We start from the raw sequence: 22,497 nt of genomic DNA on the forward strand, positions 1-22,497 counted from the left end.
ATAAACAAATCCTGAATAAGAAAAATGTTAATCTTATTCTTCCTTTTCCACTGTTCTAATTGTTTCATTTATTTACTATAGATGTAAAACTCTAAGTCAGTGTATTTAATAATCATAACCCTTATTTCTTAGAATTAGACTTATAGCATCCATATATTTTAATATTAAAAATTTGATATGGGAACATCTGAATAACACACAGATCTACTATTCAACACAGAGCTACTATTCATATCTGATAATTCATAAATGTAAAAATAACGATATACTAATTTCACCATGATAACCAAAATGTATTACCTCTCCAGTATGAAGAAGGATTGGCTTTGGTTTTTGGCATTCTTTGATTTCTTCAGATGGCTTGCCCAGGGCCTGATCCCGAATACTGTCCCAAAATGGATCCCCTACTGTTGTCCCTATTAGGAATGTTATGATTAATATAATTCCAACCCTCTGAAAAATATGATTATTTTGACAAATGTTGTACAACAATGCTTTTAGGACTTTGAGAGATTTTATCAAGGTTGTTGTTCAATGATTCCAAACAGTTTGCATAATAGAAGAGGCAAAATTTCCTGTACATCCTAAAGTAGGAGCCATTGTTTAATTAGACCCTCAGTGTGGTTGATAGAATAAAAGAATATATATGTTCTACAACCTTATTTTTTTTTATTGCTCTTTCTCAACCATTTTGCAAATAAAAAAATATGATATAATTAAATGTAGGTCTATGAACTGAATCACCTTTTTCTTATTTTGAAAACTGTAAAACAAACACCTCCATCTTGAAGTACCAGTTGTTTGACTTGTGGTCTCTAAAGACCCTCTCTTGAATCTCCACTTAATTATGTATACACACACACACACACACACACACACACACACACACACACACACACGAGCAATAAAAACAACCATCAAGCATAACACCCATAATCTGGGGAAAAGCTATGTTAACTACAAAACCTAAAAACATAGAATCTATAATCCATTAGGAAAATATAACAACTATGAACATACATGGACCTAATAACAGAGTACAAAAATACATGAAACAAAACTGACAGAAATGAAGGGAGAAACAATCAACAATAATAGTTGGAACTTCAATAACTCACTTTCAATAACAGATGGAACAACGAGTGAGAAGACCAATAGGGAAGTATAAAATTTGAACAGCACTAGAAGCCAACTAGACCTAACAGATACTAACAAAGGATTCCATCCAACAACAACATAATATATATTCTTCTCAAGTGCATATGGAACATTATCTAAAATAGACCATATGCTGGCCATAAAACAAACCTCAATAAATGTTTTAAAGTATAAATAATACAAAGTATGTTTTCAACCACAATGTAATGAAATTAGAAATAAGTAACAGAAGAAAATTTGATAAACTGACAAATACGTGGAAATTGAGCAACATGATTATAAATAGCTAATGGTCAAAAAAGAAATCAAAGAAAATATAAAAACAGTTTCGGATGAATGCAAATGAAGACACAGTATATCAAAACTTATAGAATGCAGTGAAAGCAGTTCCCATAGGGAAATTTATAGCTTTAAATGCCCTTATAAAGAAAGGAGATGACCTCAGCAAGATACCAAAGTAGAAGATATCAGCTTTCATCCCCTCACAGAATACAATAATTAGCTATCCACAAAAGAAAATAGCCCTGGGAGGGCTCAAGAGTCCAATTAAAAACCTACAGCAACACAGTGGAGCAAAAAACAGAATAACCACATGAAAAGGATCACTGGGAAGGTTGGCTTATCTGAGGCATCTCAAGATGGCTAGGAACAAAGAAGGGCAGAAGATAGCAGTACCAGCCACATAACAGGTGCCATCATTTGCTGCGGCGGCCTGCTCTGTGGAAGACCCTGGCAATCCTTGCCACTGAGAACCTGAACAGCCTCTGCAACAGACTCTCTACAGCTTTCACGAAAGAGGACCCTGTTTGTCAGTGCAAACCCCAGAAGCCTGCTCCACAGAGACACCAGCAGCTTGTATGACTGAGGTAACCAATGATGGATTACCATGGATCACTGGAGACATGCTGCTGTACCTCTGTCATGAGGAGCTGCTGTTCCACTGCCCTGGAGTCAGGGCTGTCAGTCCCCCACCCCCAAACCCATACATGACCCTGACCCAAGAGCCATGGGTGTTCCATGTACGCCCATGTTTCAGACCCCAAATTTGTGACCATGCTGTGTTTTCCTGGGCTCCAAACCCCAGATCTGCAGCTGCCCTGCAAGTACCTGTATCTCAGGCACTGGAGCCACTGCAAGTGGACCTGAACCCCAGCACCACTGTCCTCTGCAAATGCACATGTTCTAGTCCCCAGCTCCACGGCTGCTCCACATGTGCTCATACCTCAGGCACAGAGCTGCTGGTGAGCCAGTGCCCTGGACCCTGGAGGCATGGTTGCTCCACAAGCACCCAAGCTCCAGATATCAGGTATGTCACTGTTCCATGGATGCCACATATCAGACATCAGTGCCACCACCACTGTGAGTGTACCTGAAGCCAAACATAGCACCAAAAGTGATGCCCTTGGCCATGACATCCTCCAAGGGATAAAAGGATGTCAGTATGTCCCCAGCAGACTTCACCACTGAAGATCACAACAGCACTCACAGCAGCTGCAGATACCCTTAGTATTGGCCTTTGAGGACGCATGCAATATTCACCAGTGATGACCTAAGCTGACAGACCTGCATGGAGACTATGCCACTTGGGCTGCCCTGGAGCTGGAACAACCACAGTCACCCAGTCAATGTCTCTGCAGCCACCCACAGGTGAAAGCCTTTCCCCACCAAAACCATTCTGTAAAGTCTGGAAGAGGTGACTGATCCATCAAATGCACAGACAAATGCAATTCTACGAGAGAAAACAAAAATCAAGGAAACATGACATCACAAAAGGAACACAATAATTTTCCAATAACTGACACAAAGAATTGGAGATCTACAAATTGTCAAAGAAGAACTCAGAATAATTGTGTCAAAGAAGTTCAGCAAGCTACAAGAGAACACAAATATACAACTTAACAAAATCAAGAAAATAATTATGAACAAAATGAGAGTTCAACAGAAAGGCAGAACCATAAAAAAGAGCCAAACAAATTCTGGAGCTGAAGAATGCAATGAATGAAATGAACAATGCAGTAGAGAGCATCAACAGCAGATTTGATCAAGCAGAAGAAATAATCTGTAAACTCAAAACAAGTCATTAGGAACTATTCAATTAAAGTGAAAAAAAATGAAAAAGAATGAAGAAAGCCTACATGAATTATGAGACACAAAATGCCAAAGGGAGTTCTTCAAGTTGAAATGCAAGGATGCAAATAGCCTATAAAAGATATGATTTTCTTGCACTTTGCTGATATTGTGTTTTTTTGTTTGTTTGTTTGGGGTTTTGTTTACAAATTGAGGGTTTGTGGTAACCCTGCATTGAGCAAGTTGATCAGTGGCATTTTTCCAACAGCAATTGCTAACTTCATGACTTTGTGTCATATTTTAGTAATCCTCACTAGATTTCAAACTTTTTCATTATTGTTATATTTCTTACAGTGATCTCTGATCAGTGATCTTTGATGTCACTACTGTAATAGTTTGGCAGCACTACAAACCACATCCATATAAGACAGCAAACTTAATTGATAAATGTATGCGTTCTGACTGCTCCACCGACTGGCTGTCCCTCAATCTCTATTCCTCTCCTTAGGCCTCCCTATTCCCTGAGACACAACAATATTGAAATTAGGCCAATTAATAACCCTACAATGGCCTCTGTGTATTCAAGTGAAAGGAAGAGTCGCACATCTCTCATTTTAAATCAAAAGCTAGAAATGATTAAGCTTAGTGAGGAAGACATGTTGAAAGCCATGATATGACAAAAGCTAGATCTCTTGCACCAAATAGTCAGCCAAGTTGTGAATGCAAAGAAAAGTTCTTGAAGGAAATTAAAAGTGCTATTCCAGAGAACACACAAATGATAAGAAAGTGAAACAGCCTTATTACTGATATGGAGAATGTTTTAATTGTCTGGATAGAAGAGCAAACCAGCCACAACGTTCCCTTATGCCAAAGCCTAATTCAGAGCAAGGCCCTAAATTTCTTCAATTCTATGAAGGCTGAGAGAGGTGAGAAAGCTGCAAAAGAAAACTCTGAAGGTAGCAGAGGTTGGTTTATGAGCTTTAGGGAAAGAAGGCATCTCCATAACATAAAGGTTCAAGGTGAAGCAGCAAGTGCTAATGTAAAAGCTGTGGAAAGTTATCCAGAAGAATAAGCCAAGATAATGAATGAAGGTGGTTACACTAAAAAACAGATTTTCAACGTAGGCAAGACAATCTTCTTTTGGAATAAGATGCCATCTTGGACTTTCTTAGCTAGAGAGGAGAAGTCAATGCCCGGCTGACTCTCTTGTTAGGGACAAACATAGCTGGTCACTTTAAGCTGAAACCAATGCTCATTTACCATTCTGAAAATCCTAGGCCTCTTAAGAATTGTGCTAAATCTACTCTGCCTGTGCTCTATAAATGGAACAACAAAGCCTATATGACAGCACTTCTGTTGACAAGATGGTTTACTAAATATTTAAACAGCACTGTTGAGATCTACTGCTCAGGAAAAGATTCCTTTCAAAATATTACTGCTCACTGACAATGCACAGGTCACCCAAGAGCTCAGATGAAGATGTACAAGATTAATGTTGTTTTCATGCTTGCTAACACAACACCCATTCTGAAGCCTGTGGATCAAGGAGTACTTTTGACTTTCAAGTCTTATTATTTAAGAAATACATTTCATAAGGCTATAGCTACCATGGACAGTGATTCCTCTGATGGATCTTGGAAAAGTCGATGGAAAACTTCCTGGAAAGGATTCACCATTCTAGATGCCATTAAGAACATTCATGGTTCATGGAAAGAGGGAAAAATATCAACATTAACAAGGGCTTGGAAAAAGTTATTTCAGCTCTCATGGATGACTTTGAGGGGTTCAAGACTTCCGTTGAGGAAGTAACTGAAGAGGTGGTGAGAACACCAAGAGAACTAGAATTAAAAGCAAAGCCTAGGGCTTCCCTGGTGGCGCAGTGGTTGAGAATCCGCCTGCCAATGCAGGGGACACGGGTTTGTGCCCCGGTCCAGGAAGATCCCACATGCCACGGAGCGGCTAGGCCCGTGAGCCATGGCCGCTGAGCCTGCGCATCTGGAGCCTGTGCTCCACAACGGGAGACGCCACAACAGTGAGAGGCCCGCGTACCGCAAAAAAAAAAGACTAGGATCTGATGGTTTTACTGGTGAATTCAACCAAACATTTACAGAAGAATTAATGCCAGTTCTTCTCAAACTCTTCTCAAAAATTGAGGAGGAGGGAATACTTCCAAATTTGCTTTATGATGCCAACATTACCCTGATACCAAAACCATATAAGGGCATTATGAGAAGAAAAGAATAAAGGCCAATATCTCTGATGAATATAGAAGCCAAAATCCCAAGCAAAATACTAGCAAACTGAATTCGATAGCACATTAAAATGATCATGCACCATGATCAATGGGATTTTTTCCTGGGATGCAAGAATGGTTCAAAATATGTGAATAAATAAATGTCATATACCACATTAATAGCATAGGAGGGTTCTCCCTTTTTCCCGTGCCCTAAATAAATAGGAAAACATCCATGTTCAAGGATCATAAGACTTAAAATTGTTAAGATTACAGTGCTCCTCAATTTAATCTACAGATTCAATACAATTCCAATCAGAATCTCAGCTGACTTCTTTGTAGAAGTTGAGAAACTGATTCTAAAATTTAAATAGAATTGCAAATGACTCAGAATAGCAAAAACAATCTTGAAAAAGGAGAACAAAGTAGGAGGACTCATATATCCTGATTTCAAAACCTACTACACAGCAATAGTAATCAAGAAAGGGTGATACGAACCATGGAATACTACTTAGCTATAAAAAAGGAATGATTTTTCTTTTTTAAAGGGTGATACTAGCACAAAAAATAAACACAGATCAACGGAATAGAATTGGGAATCCAGAAATAAGACCATGAATCTATGGTCAACTGATTTTCAACAAGTGTGCCAAGACCATTCAATGGGTTAAAAAAGAATAGCCTTTCAACAAATGGTGTTATAATAACTGGATAGCCACAAGGAAAAGAATGAAGTTGGATTGTTACCTCACACCATATATAAAAGCTAACTCAAAATAGCTCAAAGATCTAAATATAAGAGCTAAAACCATAAAACTTCTAGAAGAAAACAGGGGTAGGTTTTCATGACATCAAATTTAGCAAAGGACACTTAGATATGACACCAAAAGCATGAGACACAAAAGAAAAAATAGACCATTTTGATTTCATCAAAATTAAAACTTTTTGTGCTTAAAAGGACACAATGAAGAAGGTAGAAACACAACCCAAAGTAGGGAGATCAGCCAAAATGGTGGAGTAGAAAGACCATGAGCTCACCTCCTCTCATGGCCACACCAAAATAACAACTATTTACAGACCACTTATTGATGGAAAAGACCAGAACCTACCATAAAAGATCTTCTATAACTAAAGATATAAGGAAGGAACCACAGTGAGATAGGTAGTCAAGACCCATACCCTCTGGGTGGGCGACCCACCAACAGGAAAATAACTACAATTTCAGAGCATCTCCCCAAGGAGCAAAGGTATTGAGCCCCACATCAGTGTCCCCAGCCCAGCATTCCTCTGCCAGGAAGATGAGCCACTAGAACTTTTGGCTTTGAAGGCCAGTGGGGCTTACTTGCGGGAGACCCAGAGAGCTGTGGGAAATGGAGAGTCTACTAATAAAGCGTGCACACAAAAATCTCACATGCTCCAAGACCCAGCTCAGAAACAATAATTTGAAAGGAGCCTGGGTTAGACCTACCTGCTAATCTTGGAGAGTCTCCCAGAGAGACAGGGGTCAACTGCCACTCACAGACACTGGTGGCAGCCATTTTTAGGAGCTCATTCTACCACATACTATTTTGGATCCTCCCTCTAACTTATTAGCTCCAGGACCCAGCTGTGCCCATGCCCACCAACCCACAGGCATCAGTACTAGGACATTTCAAGCCAAGTAACTAACTGGGTGGAGACACAGTCCCACCCACCAGTAGACAAGCTGCCTTAAGACCCCCCCTGAACCCACAGCCACCCCTGGACACAACCCTGCCCACCAGAGGATGTAGGATCAGGCCCCACACACCAGTGAGGTGGACACCAGCCTCAGGACAACGGTACCCCTGCAGCCTGCAGACTCAGCCCACCCATCAGCAGACCAGCACCAGCTCTGGGACTAGCTGGGCTCCAACCCTGCCCACCAGCAAGCCAACACAAGCTCTAGGACATCCTGGACCCTGCAGCCAGCCATGTCAAGAACCAGCCTCACCCACCAGTGGTCTGACACCAGCTCAGGGACCCCGGGCCCTGTAGCCAGACCCCAGGACTCAGCTCTTCTTGCCAGTGGGCTGGCACTAGCCCCAGGGCCTAGCGTTACCCATCAGTGGGAAGACACCAGCCCAGGATCTCCTTGACTCCAGCTCTGCCCACCAGTGAGCTAGCAGTAGCCCAGGGGCCACCCGTGGGTCTGCAGCCAGCTGCCTCATGACCCAGCCCCACCAAGCAGTGGCCAGCAGCCTGTGAACAAGGCAGGGCCTGGCAGCCAACCAGACCTGGGGCAGGTGGTGGAGCCAAGCCTACAAGACCACCCACAGTAGTCAGCCCACCACAACAGAAGGACCCAAGCAGCCCAGCTAGTGGGCATCCCTAGAGCATACATGGGACCCATAAGGAACTCTTTCAACTCAGTAATGAGAAGACAAGTAGCCCAATTTAAAAATAAGAAAAATATATGAGCAGACATTTCTCCAAGGAAGAAACACAAATGGCCAATAAACATGAAAAGATTTTTAATATCACTAATCTTCAGGGGAATGCAAATCAAAACCATAATGAGATACCACTCCACACCCAGGGCGTAGCTAGAATCAAAAAGGAAGATAAAAACAAGTATTGGTGAGGATGTAGAAAAATCAGAACCTTCAGAACTACTGATGAGAATGTAAAATTGTGCAACAGTTTGGAAACAGTCTGGTAGTTCCTCAAATGATTAAACATAGAGTTACCATATGATCCAGCAATTCCACTTCTAAGCATATACCAAAGAGGAGAGATGAAATCATATGCTCACACAAAAGCCTGGACATGAATATTTATAGCAGCATTATTTCTAATAGTCCAAAAGTGGAACAACCCAAATGTCCATCAGCTGAGGAGTGCATAAACAAAATCTGGTAAAACCATACAATGGAAGATTATTCAGTCATAATATAACATAAATGAACTTATCTACAAAGCAAAAACAGACTCACAGACATAGAGAACAAAATTTGTGGTTGCCAAGGGGGATGGAGGGTGGGGGACGGATAGACTGGGACTTTGGGATGAGCATATGCAAACTATTATACAGAGAATGGATAAACAACAAGGTTCTACTGTAGAGCACAGGGAACTATACTCAATATCCTGTAATAAATCACAATGGAAAAGAATATGAAAAAGAATGTATGATACGTATAAATGAATCACTTTGCTGTATAGCAGAAATTAACACAACATTGAAATCAACTATACTTCAATAAAACAATTTTTAAAAAAGAAAAAAAAAGGAATGAAATATTAATCCATGTTACAACTTGGATGAACCTTGAAAACATGATGCTAAGTGAAAGAAGCCAATGCAAAAAGCCACAGTTTTTTTTTTTACAATTCCATTTATATGAAATGTCCAGACAGGAAAATATAGAGATAGAAAGATTAGCGGTTGCTTAGGTCTGGGAGAGATGGGGACTGTGTTGTAATAGCTAAAGAGTACAGGGTTTCTTTCTGAGGTGATGAAAATGTTCTAAAGTTGACTGTGGTGATGGTTGCACATATCTGTGAATATACTAAAAAACCACTGAATTATACACTTTAAGCGGGTGAATTTTATGTTTTGTGAATTATATCTCAATAAAGCTGTTAAAAATTATTTATTTTAGAACATTAGACCAAACTAGATGAAATATTACCAGGAGAGATGATGCCAACTATATCATATTACAACTGTATTTATTAATTTAACTAATGGTTCCAAAATATATATATATATATATATAAGACAAGAATGAAATAAGCCAAAATATTGCCTGTAGGTGATACTCTTCAATTTTTTTTAACTTTCTCTACTTGCCAGTGCATGTTATCACAGTGATAATCAGGATAAAAGTATAAAACCTATAATAATCAGTTATAAATTCATGGAAATACACACAGGAAGAAGACCCAGGACCACATGCTTTAGGTTCCTAAAAGCTTCTGTTCTGAGGAATTTGGGCTCCAATAAAGGAATCTGGGAAAGAGACACTAACAACCAGGTGGAAGGGCCAACTCATACTGTCGAAGTTACAATGACACTCCCGCTCTGCACCACTCCAACTCCACCCCAGCTCCAGCCCAATTTAAAACTATTCTTTCATAGATTGAAATGCAAAGAGAATCTCTGATTCTATTTGAATCAGTGGAAAGCTAAGTTATGAAAGATACCTAACCCTGGGAAATCATGTACAAACCTGGAAAGCCTGCATACCCCCAAATTTAAAAAATAAAAATAGTAAATGTATTGGTTACATTAAACCCTGTTAGGGAACAGAACCCTGAAGTTCAGAACCTGGAACCATAAATCACAACAGACTGCACCTCACCCTGCATAAAATTGAGGGTTCCAAATCCGTCAATCGTTCCAGCTGCAAAACTGTAGCCCAAGGCTGGTTTACATGTTTTTGCCTAAAGGAAAAAATTTTAAAAACAAAACAGAAATGAAACATAAACAAAAAAAGAGACAGAAGTTGAACTTCAATAATGAGATCAGCCCAGAGCTTTACCCTTGTGGCATAATCAGTGTGACTCAGTGACACTTACTGTGTGTGTAGAATTGAGCCAGACGGTGACGTCCGTCATATTCACCCACTGATGAGCCGAAGCCAGTGGCCCAGTTACCTCCTGAGAGGCGGAGGCATACAGTTCCTAGAAAACGCACACAGCCTTACCATTAAAAGCAAAAAAGGTAAAATGAATACCAGCAGCCGTACCTAAGAAGTGCCAATTTGGAAAAGAGTCTTTCAGTCAAGTTTTGTTTTGCTGTCTGATTGGACAGAGCATGCGCATCTCTCCGCCAAACCCCCTGTAGCTTCCCATAAACTTGAAGGCCCTGAGACCATTGATCTGTGTCTATTTCCCACAAATATGAAATTCCAGTGATGCAGGCTATGGTACAAATGCTCCAATCTCACTAGAAAGATAGTCAAGAAAATTTAAGGTTAGGAGTAGGTGGGCCAAATTACCTTCTTTGCCAGAACAAGAGTGCATCCATGGGGATTCTCATGGAGTTTTCCTCTCACAGTCCTTGAGTCCTCTGGCAGGGCTGGTGCCAAAGGGGGGCTTGAAAGTCTTCAGGACCCACTTCATCTGCATCTATTCCCCCACCCACTGTTCACCTTTGGATGTTCTTTTTTTTTTTTTTTCCAGTATGATCAATTGATGCTTTTTTAATCTTATGGGAAATGTGAGTCAAAATATATTTAGGAAGGTTTGTTTGTATTGATCTGTATCGTACAGTAGAGGCAAACCCTGCTTCAGCACCAGTGCCTTTGCCTGACACCTAACTCATTTCTACTCTATTGCCATGTCAGTTTCCACAGCCACATGGGATTCCGCTCAAGTTGTCAGTAACACCAGCTGCAGCCTGCGTCTCCTCATTAAGAGGGAAGTTGTGCCTTGCCGAGAAGAGAATCCAGAGTGTGGGACAAATCTCTGTGTCGACTGGGCTCAGAATGGTAACAAAATTTCTGAAGCCAAATTGTGTCAGGGGTGCACACCCTAAATAGAATATGTTAATTTAGAACAATCCACTGATAATACCACAGTAATTAAAAAGAAAGTGCAGCAATTAGGTTGGCTGGTGTCTGTTTTTAAGGTGTTTTTGTTCTTCCTTAATTGCTCCTGAAACATTTTAGAACCCTTGAGACAAAATATTTACACACACACACTCTCAAGCCCATGCTCGCTAAAGGTATGGGTAAGCTATAAAAAGGAAGAGATTTAACTATCTTTGTCAGAGATGGCTCAGCTCAAAGCTATCTTTTGTCTTTTCCATCAGAAATGTCTCCATGGGAGCTGATACAAAATATGTAAGCAAAATGGAAAATAAAATTTAGAACAGGAAGGAGGGTAGAGTGACTTGTAGTAAGCTCACTGGAGACCAGATTCTCTCTTCATCAAAAAAATCTTTTAAAAAGAAAGGAAAATGTAAGATGGATGACCTTTCCATATCAAAAAAGACCAGGGACTAATTTGAATCCAAATTGCAAGAACTGGCAGTGGTGCCACTCAGCTTTACCTTGTCACCGAAGGAAAAGTTAAGAAATGGTAGGGCTTCCCTGGTGGGGCAGTGGTTAAGAATCTGCCTGCCAATGCAGGGGACACGGGTTCAAGCCCTGGTCGGGGAAGATCCCACATGCCACGGAGTAACTAAGCCCGTGTGCCACAACTACTGAGCCTGCGCTCTAGAGCCCACGAGCCACAACTACTGAGCCCGTGTGCCCCAACTACTGAAGCCTGCGCACCTAGAGTCCGTGCTCCACAAGAGAAGCCACCATAGTGAGAACCCTGCGCACGGCAACAAAGAGTAGCCCCCGCTTGCTGCAACTAGAGAAAGCCCGCTCGCAGCAACGAAGACCTAATGCAGACAAAAATTAATTAAAAAATTTTTTTAAAAAGAAAGAAATGGTCAGGTGACTTGTCAGGCCAAGGCCTGAGAGACTTCTGAGAATTTGGGTCAGTCTGGTTATATCTGGTCATACCGCATGAATTGAAAACTTTACAATCTATCATCCAACCACCTGAAGCAAGCATTCTGGCTGAAAGAGCATGTTTCCTGATTACTTGCTTTTAAATGTACTTCCCATAAGAAGCCAGACACAAGCAGTCAGAGAGAGGTTCCTGTGTGGTTTGTGAAAACAACCTTCCTGGTTGACAATAAACAGCATTCAGTCTTCCAGACTCCTTGGTGCAGCTTGAGCTCCTGCTGTCTTCCTTACAATTACGGACTTCCTGATGAACAATGTCAGTGGATTTTAAAGCATAGTTTTGAATGAAGATGAAAGGAGCGGGCCCACAGCTTACCTTTGCTTTCTCATATATTTTACGTCCTATGATTTGTGTGCTGTCAAGCATATCCTGCCCAGGTCCCATAGCAATGCACATGCTAGGCTGGAACAAAATGACACAAGATGTGTTCTTAGTGAAATAAGTGATTCTTTTAAGCAATGGAAAATGACAAGTGAATCTAAGCAAATAGATTTTTTTAAAGCCACATTCCAGCATTTCTTTTCAGGTGTTCTCTTAATTTACAGATTATGAGAAGCAAAATCATTCATGTAATTAGAGCAAAGAATGTTGCTAGAAATCATCTATTCTAGAAACTTACTTTTAAAAATAAGGAAACTGAGGCTCAGGTGGATTAGATTTACTGAAGATTATACAGGTAGCTAATATCTGAGCTATTACCTAAAGCCAGGTCTTTCTATTTGCTGTACATCTTTCTCTTTGCTGGTTCCTGCCTATGGCACTTGCTCATGATTGCCTTCAATTGAAACTCAGTTAAAATTATATTGGAACAACTAGCTGACCCTCTGGAAAAAAATCAGTAAATACATCTGGCTCTATATTCTACTTCTTAAACCAGAAAATTTTGTGAATGATCGGATACTTAAATATTATAAATGGCACCCAAAATGTATGAAAAGAAAATATGGATGAATATATTCTAAAGTCTAACAAAGTGAAAGGCCCTTCTAAAAATTATATGGAACACAGTTTGACAGTTTAAACATTTTAAACATCCATGTCGGGGGGAAAAACATAAGACTGAAAGATAACTGATAAATGGGGTGTTGAGGGATGAGTCTGCACAGTTTATGACAAACTAAGACTTTAATATATTAGGAGCTTTAAAAAGTCAGCAAGAAAAAAAATACCCTTATTAATACATTTTGATTCATTCACATTGAGTTGGGTATTCTCTTATTTGTAGTAAAAATCATCACACTGTATACCTTAAACTTAGACAGTGTTGGATGGCAATATATCCCAATAAAGCTGGAAAAAAATAAAAGCAAAAAAAAAAAAAAGCATCCTAATGGATAACACCATGGATACAGATGAAACAGGTAATTCACACACACACACAAAATGTAAATGTAAATGGCCATTCAATGTTATAATATGTTCACTCTTAATGAATAATTGAATATAAATTTAACTATTTACAAATTTAATTATTTAAATTTAATTATTTAATTTAATTATTCTTCACATTTGTGCTGGAAGAAATTGAAAGATTGACAAACCTGCTGGAGCAGAGAGTTTGGGGAAAGTGTCACTCACTCATGCACTGTGGGTAGAAACGTGATTGAGAGTATTTGAGCAATGTGTAGAATATATTAGAGGTGCTTTGAAAAAAAAGAACAAACTCACTTTTAAGAATTTGCCCTGAGGTGAAACTCACACATGTGAAAAAATATATGACAAGCATAGTGACCATAGCATGCTTATATGAAGGAAGAAAATAAGAAGGGAGAGAGGGTGTGTGAGGAGAAAAGCAGGAAAGGAAAGAAAATACTCATCAGTAGGGGATTGGTTAACCAAATTATGGTACTTAAAATTAAAAATTACAAAGTTAGTTTAAATAATGTTTTAAAGTATATTTACTGGAGATGAGGAAGCAGGGTATAGAACAGCATTACAGTATGATCCCATCCATGTAAAGTTGTACATATGTATGTGTACAGGTGCATAAAAAGTTGTCTGGAAGGATGTTTATTAAAATTTTCACAGGTTAATTGTGGGATGAAGGGGTGCTCCTTTACATAAGTCTCATTTTCTGAACTTTTCAATATTGTGTGTATTTTTAACAACCATATATCATTTTTCTAAAAAACATTAAAGCTATTTTCGAAATTTAAAAACTTGTTTTTAAAGAAACCACATTAAAGCAGAAGACACGGCAACAGTTGTCCATTTCCCTCTTTCTCTTTCTCAAGCGTATTCTGATTTTGTTCAGAAAGCCATCTCTCTCCTTGCAGTGATCCCATTCCTCATTCCAAATAAGTCTAAGGCGATCATGGAAATTCCCTAGGCTTTGCCAAAGATTGGTCAGGAACCCAGCTTAAGCCAATCAACACATACCATTTCTCCAGCAACTGTTTTAGTCCAGGGACGGACATGTGACATAAATTGACAGTCAGACTAAACAGAATTCTTATTCCGTGGTTGGAAGAGAGGCTCTCTCTCTCTCTCCTACTGGGTATGAGAGAAAAAAGCACACACCTTCCTCACTGATGACTGGCATCTTGCAGACATGAGGGACGCTAATCCAACACGAAGGGAAACGAAGAGAAACTGAATTGTGTTGTGGAAGGGGGTATGATTTTGCTGTAATTTTTTCTGATTATAAAGTAAAATATACTTATTGTAGAAAAAGTATTAAAAAGTATAAATAGAATTAAAATAATGAACAAAACATAAATAGAAAAACTGCCTATAATAGTGCCAAAAAGAGAAAATCGTGGTTAACGTATCAGTTTCATTTTGTCTTTTTACTATGATACATTTAATCTCAAAACTGCAGTCATGATGAATATGCAATACTAAACACTGATTTCCTTAGTATTATGAGCTCTTTCCCACATTCAGTATTCCAACATAAGACATGAAGTTGATGCATAATATTCTATTGCAAATAAGTATTATAATTTATTTAACCATTTCATCTGTGAAATTTGGAATTTAACAAGTAATCCTCAAATCTAATGTGAAGTAATCATGTGTAAAAATTTTGGAAATGAACGGTAACAAAGACTTTTTTTTCATTGAAGTACAGTTGATTTACAATGTTATGTTAGTTTCTGGTGTATGAAGACTTTCTATATAAAAATAGTAATATACAATGGAAAAGTATAATTGTTAAAACTATATTTCTCATTGAGTGGGGTTGACTGGGATAAAATAAATAGCCCAGAAATAGTGTTTAATAAAAACAATATGGCAGGTGAAGTACTCTATAGAGAGTATTTCAGAGAGATACTCTCTGAGAGTATAAGAACCCAGAATAACCCAGAATAATAATAAACCCAGAGAATAAGAACCCAGAAGCTAGAATCTGCTGCTCATGTCAAAGTTGCAAAAATCTAAATGAAGATGCGAGGACAGCCTTACTTGTTGCCTTTAAAACTTATCACATAGAATTGTATATAGTCATAAAGAGATTTTTTAAGACAAATTAGGTAGGAAACTCAAATCCTATACCAATAAAAAAATCAATAAATAAGTTATAAAATGTTGTTCATGAATGCATAAACATATGAAGAGGTGTGAGAGTGGTAACTTTGGGGAAAGGGAGAGGGTAGAGGGGAAGGAGGTGAACAGGGACTTTCACTTTTTACTGCTCTTTATGCTTCCCATGCGGTTTGAGTTTTTACACCAAGATTGTTTTGTTTGTTTGTAATTTATAAGACAGGAAAAAGAATTTTGACCTTGTATTTTTAGAAAACCCTATAGACTTTATAATCACTGAGAAATGTCTCAGGCAGGCAGTTTTTGTACTAAATTGTGACTTCAGAAATGCCAAGGAAAAAAGTTTCAGGCTGTCCAACTTTGGGGAAGGATATTTAATCTCTGACATTTACTAAATTGTCTTACCATTCAAAAAATTTAACAATCAAATGGAAAACTACAATTTTACCCAATCAAAATTTAGTGGGTGCTTTTGAGAAGAGCAAATGCTAGCAGTAAGTAGGCCAGAGTATACTTGAGGAGAACATAATTGTAAATGAATGTTGAATAGTTAAACGTAAAATGTACTTGAGATGCAAAAACAGATTTCATGTCATTATTACCTACCCCACCAATGGGACAAGTGCTATTGGCATTATCACAAGACTCTCCGGTGTTGATGCAACGCGGGCCAAGAATATTGGGGGACACATCTCCCAGGTTCGATGAAGCAAAAGCTGCTACATACGGTCCCTGCCAAAAGAAACATCCAGTTGCCTTTTATTCTTTTTTTTTTTTTTTTTTTTTTTTTTTTGAGCAGAGAAAGGTTTATTTCAGGGCCAAGCAAGGATAACAGGTAGCTCATGCTCAAAGGACCCAAACTCCCCAATGGCTTTCAGGGGAGCATTTTTAAAGGCAACATTTGGGGGTGAAGGCTGCAGGATTCATGACTTTCTTCTCATTGATATGTTGTGAAGTAACAGTGTGGTGTTTTAGGAATCTTAATCATCAACTTTCTGGTTCCGAACAGTCTGGGGTCTCGTGCTTGCGCTCAGCAGGTAGTTGCCATCCTCCACCTGAGTGGGGGTCTCAGTTCCTGTAGAACAACTGGTCTCAGGACTTAATGAAGCTCAGGTTCTTGATGTCTCATCGCAGAAAGAATTCAGTGAGAGACAAAGTGATAGGTAAGAAGTGGATTTATTTAGAGAGAAACACACTCCACAGACAGAGTGTGGGCCATCTCCAAAGGTGAGAAAGGCCTATTCTTTCTTATTTACCACAATGAGTTCATTAAAAAGGCAAACATTCAACCCACTCTGGTGAACTATTCAAAATCATTTGCATATGACAAAAGGAGGGTGTACAATATTCTGAGAGAATTTTTTATTTCTGAAAAGGCTCACATTGCAGTCAGCATACGTGTTATTACTTGTGATATTCCAGTTATCAATAAAGCTATTTCAAGTAGGAGAGTTTCAAATTTGTGTCTCAAACAGCAACATTTTGACAAGAAATACAGTGTGCAACAAGTTATAAAATGCTGACCCATCAATCTAGTGTCTGGTGTTGTACCTGGAGCTCAGAGATCCATTTTCCCTTTAAAAATAAATAGCCTATTGGCTTAAAAAGTGAAGAGCCAATCCGGATTTTTCTGTTGCACAACTGAACCTAAATATAGCCTCCACCACCCAGACGTGCCCTCTCTGTATACTTTCTCTATCTCTTCAACCTGAAATAACAACACAAAACCTTTTAGAGTAGGGCAAGACCTTAACCTCAACCAACTGGACTACCATTCTACCTTAAATTCTTAAATTTTCTTAGGGAAAGAGATAATCAAGTATAGGAGATTATGTGTCTTTTTTTGTACTAAAAAGATAAAGGGAAACTCCTTTCTTTTCCCTAAAACACAGGCTAAAATGAAAAAAATAAAGATTTGTCAACAAAGGAGCTAAAAAATCAGACCAGATGTTCATGGGCTAATATTCCCATAACATCGCACAGAAAAACCTGAACGAATTTTTTGGCCAACCCAATATCTTTGTAATATAACACTTATTCTAGGCAAGGGCCTGGGGTTCTCATCCCATCATATATTCCTCTGCAATTAGGGGTTAGATGCTGGGGTCAAGCAGAGGAGGGTCCTTCCTCGCCAAATATCTGCCGTCGGTAATTTACACAAAGCTGATGAGTTTCCTGGCATACATGGACTGGGTTCCTGGACACCCCCAACTCTGATCCCATCACTCACTGCATTTCAAAGTTACAAAGACAAGTCTAATGGATTAGGGCTGTCTCTGACTTAGGCCATATTGCAGGAAAGTAGAAATTCCTTGAAAGGAAATTAAGAGGGAAGTCTGGACCACAGAAAAGGACTCATTCCCCGTCCTCATTCAGATTCTTATACCATTAAGAAGGTGCTTAATAATTTTATATCTCAAAAAACAAGAGATATAAACACAACAGTTTATCATATTTCCAAGTTAATGAAAAATTACATATGGCAAAATCTATTATATATTAATTTGCCCTTCCTTATCCAACTAATTGTAACTTTTTGAAGTCATCGCATCAGTAGTATTTGACACTTTGTGTCAAATACTAACAGTATTTAAATTTTTTAATTTTATTTAATTTATTTAATTAATTAATTATTTATTTATTTAAATAAAATTTTTTATTTAAATGACTAACAGTCATTTAAAATTTTTCTTAGGGAGGATGGAGAATTCTTTCTATCCAAGCATGTCAGTAGGTGGCATCCATGACGACACCTTCCTCTGAAGATTTGAATCAGCTATTCTGAACACTGAATGAATGATGATACTCAATGAATTAAGATGAAGCTTTCAATGCCATAAATTCTCACCTCTCCAGGTAGATATCTTTTGTTCTTCTCTTGCTCAAAAAGGTAAGAAGCATAGCCCACATTGTCGCTATTTACAAGATGATTGCTATTGTTCATGCTGACTGGGTGGATGGCAAACCAGCTGTAAAAGAACAGGAAGCCCTAAGTTAATGCAGAGAACCAGATAACTGGGGTGAAAAATGATGACTGCTAGCTTAAGTTTTCTCCAGCTGTAAAAAAAAAAAAAAAAAAAAAAAAATTCTTTTGATGATAGGCATTCTATCAAAACATTTAGGTTCTTTCATTGCTAATGAAACTTAAATTACTAATAATATACTCAAGAAGTCTGACCATTTACTTAAATTAAAAATATTTCATCATTGTCATCTTCATCATAAGCTTTTAACAAGAGCCAATACTGGTTAGTTACCAGGTGATATACCTAAAGAATTGTATCGACATAGACTTTATCCTTCAAGACAGGTACACACATAATACTTATTCAAATCAATCCTATCCAATTCAGTAGACATTTACTGAGAGTCAGCTGTGTGCCGAGCACTGAATAAATTGCAATTTACTCTAGAATCTTGCAGAAGACAAAGATGTAAACAAATGGCTTTGATACAGTGTGACAGCTGTTATAAATAAGGAGGCATAAAGTGTTTGAGGACCACAGATGACTAGCAATTAATTCTTAAATGCATTCCAGAGAGAAGGAACAGCAGAGTAAATGCACAGGAGTGTGAAAGAGGATGTTATGCATAATTCAGTATATCCTTATGCATAGTAATACCTTGTTTAAGTGTAGAGCTATAGAGTTCACAAGTTAATTTCACATCTGTTATCTCATTTGAATTTCACAACAACCCTGAAAAACAGGCTGGTATTACCTGCACCCCACAAAGTGTCTCGGAGAAGCAATATGGAAGCCCACTTGTCACAGAGGACCAAGGCTAAAGTTTGGGTCTTGTGACACCTTGTTCAGTGGCCTTTGTAGGATCAAACCTCGACACAGGTGAAAAAGGTATTTACAGGATAGAAGGCTGTAAAGCAGATTAGCAAGAATATTCAGGAAAAGAGAGATGCCAATCAATAAATTTTCAAGCTAATTTAGGATTTTTTAAAATCTTTTGTTGATTTTACTTCACTGAAAGCTTTTAAAACATTCCTACCTAAGTAATATGGTACACAAAACTGAACATTGACTTAATGACTAGGGATGTTTTGGGGCTTCAAGCCATCATTCAGTATTCAGTTCTCGTTACCCAACAGATGTATACGTAGGTCAGAGGTGGCCAGCACAACACCCACGGGGGCTGGGTAGGCAACATAGGAGTTAAGCTGGTTGGTACAATAGAGACTGTGAATTGCGGAGGCACTTGCGTAGTCTAAGGACCACAGCCTCTACTGGGCTGCGGCCAAATGCTGCCTGATGGGAGCATAAGCCAGTGCTGCCAGATCTTCCACAAATCCATGGTTTTGGGAAAACGTATCGATTTAAAACTTCTTAAAGAAGTAAATGGCATGGAAACAAAGGAGAAGAATGGTTACAAGTTAAGAGACTTAAGACACAAAGCCAACAAATGTAGTTTGTGGACTGTGTTTGGATTCTGACTCAAAACAACTGGAAAAAGACTGTTGATACAATCAGGGAAAACTGAACACAGACTAGGTTTTAGATCATATTAAGAAATTTTTTTTAATTTTGTTGATTGTGATAATGGACTGTAGTTATATTTGTCTAAGTTTTTATCTGGTAGAGATACACACTGAAATATTCATGAATAAAATGATATGTGGTATTTTTGCTTTTAAATACTCTAGCAAAACAAACAAACAGAAAGGAGAGAAGGGATGAAATAGAATGGCAGAGGACTGCTAATTATTGAAGCTGGATAATTGTTCCATGGAGATTCATTAGACTAATCACTCTAAAGTGGCATATATTTGAAATTCTCCATAATTGTTTTTTGTTATGCTGACATCCATTGAAAAATTTTTCCTTCCAATTTTGAGGTAACTGACATACAGCATTGTGCAAGTTTAAGGTGTACAGCGTGATGTGACTTACGTACATCATGAAATGATTATCACAATACGTTTAGTGAACATCTGTCATCTCATACAGATACAAAATAAAAGAAAAAAAATTTTGTGATAAGAACTCTTAAGATTTACTCAAGAGCTCTCATATATAATATATAGCAGTACTGATTATATTTATCATGTTGTACATTATATCCCTAGTACTTATAAGTGGAAGTTTGTAGTACTTTTTGACTGCCTTCATCCATTTCCATTTTTTTTTTAATAGCGTTAGACCAAATCACCAGTCTATAGGCTGCATTCATCCCCCAAGGTGTGTATTTGCCACTGTGCAAAGGTACAGAAGTTTGGATTGAAGGCAGTTCTAACGTCATTCCCTAGAAGTTACTTGCAAGGTTTCTATATGCTTTAAAACCCTTATATTCATTTCTTTTTTTGTGGTTTTTCTCTTTCTCCTAAGACTCAAGTGCCAAGGTATATTCTAGTCAACTAGTATTTTCCAGTCAGTTGAAATCTGCTTTTTTGTAGTTTTATTCCATTTAGTTTGGAAGGAAAATGAGGTGGTGGCCATGACAGTTCCAAGGCTCTCCAACCAAAATATTTCCAACATGGTCACACTGAGGTCAGCCAGATGCAACCTCTCCAGTGCAATCAAAGGAAACCCACAGAACAATTCTATCAATGTTAGACTGTCATTTAGTACTTACTGGGTGAAAAACTTTACATATAGTGTCTCATTTTATTCTCACAAGAATCCTTTGAGTCAGATGCTTTCCTTATCCTCATTTCAAACCAAGGAAACAAAGGCTCAGACTGATGAAGTAACATGACCAAGGTCACAGAGTTGTAAGTCAAGAAGCAGGACTATGAATCCAGGTTTGTCAGACCATAAGCCCATGTTCTTACCTGCTATGGGATGCGGGCTCTGTCCCTTCTGTTCATTCAATCGCTCATTCAATATACATTTAGTTAACTCTGACTCTGTTCCAGACACTGGGGACATAGAGATGCACGAGGCATCATCTCACCCTTGAAAAATGCTTCACAGACGATGTGACATTTGAGCTGGGTCTTAAAAGATGAGTAAGTCATCAAGAGGGAGGGGACATGGGGATATGTGTATACATATGGCTGTTTCACTTAGTTGTACAACAGAAACTAACACACTATTGTGAAGCAATTATACTCCAATAAAGATCTATTAAAAAAAAAAAAAACGATCAGTAGGAACTTGGCAAGGGGATGACTGGAGAAAAGACATTCGTAGCAAAGGTGTGGAGACGGGAAGGAGTGCAGTGTGTTCAGAGACTGGATAGTCAGTGTGACCAGAGCAGAATGGATGAGGGCAAGGAGAGATGGAGGTTGCTCCATTCATTCAATCAATATGAATGCATTAGTAACCAAGTGTGTGGTTGGCCTTATGTTAAACCCCAAGGAACATAGAGAGGAATCAGGTGTGTTCTCTACCATCAAAGAACCGCAGTAATATCTGGGAGAAAGCAAATGCTAAGAATTTTGGTCTATAATTAGACTATAGGCTTGAATTCTTATTTATTTATTTTCATTTATTTTAGGCCATAGAAAATTAACTGAAATTTTTTCTTTACAAAACTGAAAAAAAAAAGTGTTCAAAAAAGTTATTTGAATTTCAGAATAAGAAGATACTGTTTTTCCTCCTCTGCCCTTTAAAATATATGCTATAAAAATATCAGGCTTGTCGCAGCAACCAAAGTACTTTGGTAAGAGATGAATATTTATAAAGATAGGCAGAAAAGTGGTCATTTTAATTTAAGAATGCTTACTTACAGTTTATTTTATCTGGTCAAAAAGTATTCATCAAAGCAAAGTTCAAGAGAGAGGAAGAAAGGTTTAGTTAGTTTCAAAAGAAGTTAGAATATAGACATAAAAGGTTGACTATGTCTTTGATAATAAACTTTTTAAAATAATGATTATGTCACAGCTAGGGCAGGGCTCTACTTGAGTCAGCATGATGTAATCAAGGTGCTGAGGAAAGTCAAGAGATTTGAGATCTTATCATTATAAGGAGCAAAGTTAGTTAAAATTTCTAGATCCCTTAGAGAAATGCAAATCAAAATGACAATGAGATATCATCTCACACCGGTCAGATTGGCCATCATCAAAAACTCTAGAAACAATAAATGCTGGAGAGGGTGTGGAGAAAAGGGAA

At 38.3% G+C, this 22,497-nt stretch overlaps 1 protein-coding gene across 6 annotated transcripts in view; it reads right to left on the reverse strand.

Annotated features, from left to right (window-relative positions):
* ASAH2 (N-acylsphingosine amidohydrolase 2) overlaps positions 1–22,497 on the reverse strand; it is a 100,433-nt gene that overhangs the window by 27,149 nt on the left and 50,787 nt on the right. For all 6 annotated transcript variants that reach the window (XR_003677691.2, XM_055081233.1, XM_028481780.2 and 3 more), the window contains 6 exons: positions 18,282–18,402; positions 16,040–16,165; positions 12,263–12,349; positions 10,001–10,105; positions 9,784–9,865; positions 301–416 (listed from right to left, as the gene is read on the reverse strand). Coding sequence is in view for 5 of the 6 variants with exons in the window: in XM_055081233.1 (XP_054937208.1) it covers positions 301–416; positions 9,784–9,865; positions 10,001–10,105; positions 12,263–12,349; positions 16,040–16,165; positions 18,282–18,402 (637 nt within the window). In the remaining variant the exon portion in view is untranslated. The remainder of the gene's footprint in view (positions 1–300; positions 417–9,783; positions 9,866–10,000; positions 10,106–12,262; positions 12,350–16,039; positions 16,166–18,281; positions 18,403–22,497) is intronic.

This window comes from Physeter macrocephalus, chromosome 20 (genome assembly GCF_002837175.3).
Source record: "Physeter macrocephalus isolate SW-GA chromosome 20, ASM283717v5, whole genome shotgun sequence".
NCBI classification, from domain to species: domain Eukaryota; kingdom Metazoa; phylum Chordata; class Mammalia; order Artiodactyla; family Physeteridae; genus Physeter; species Physeter macrocephalus.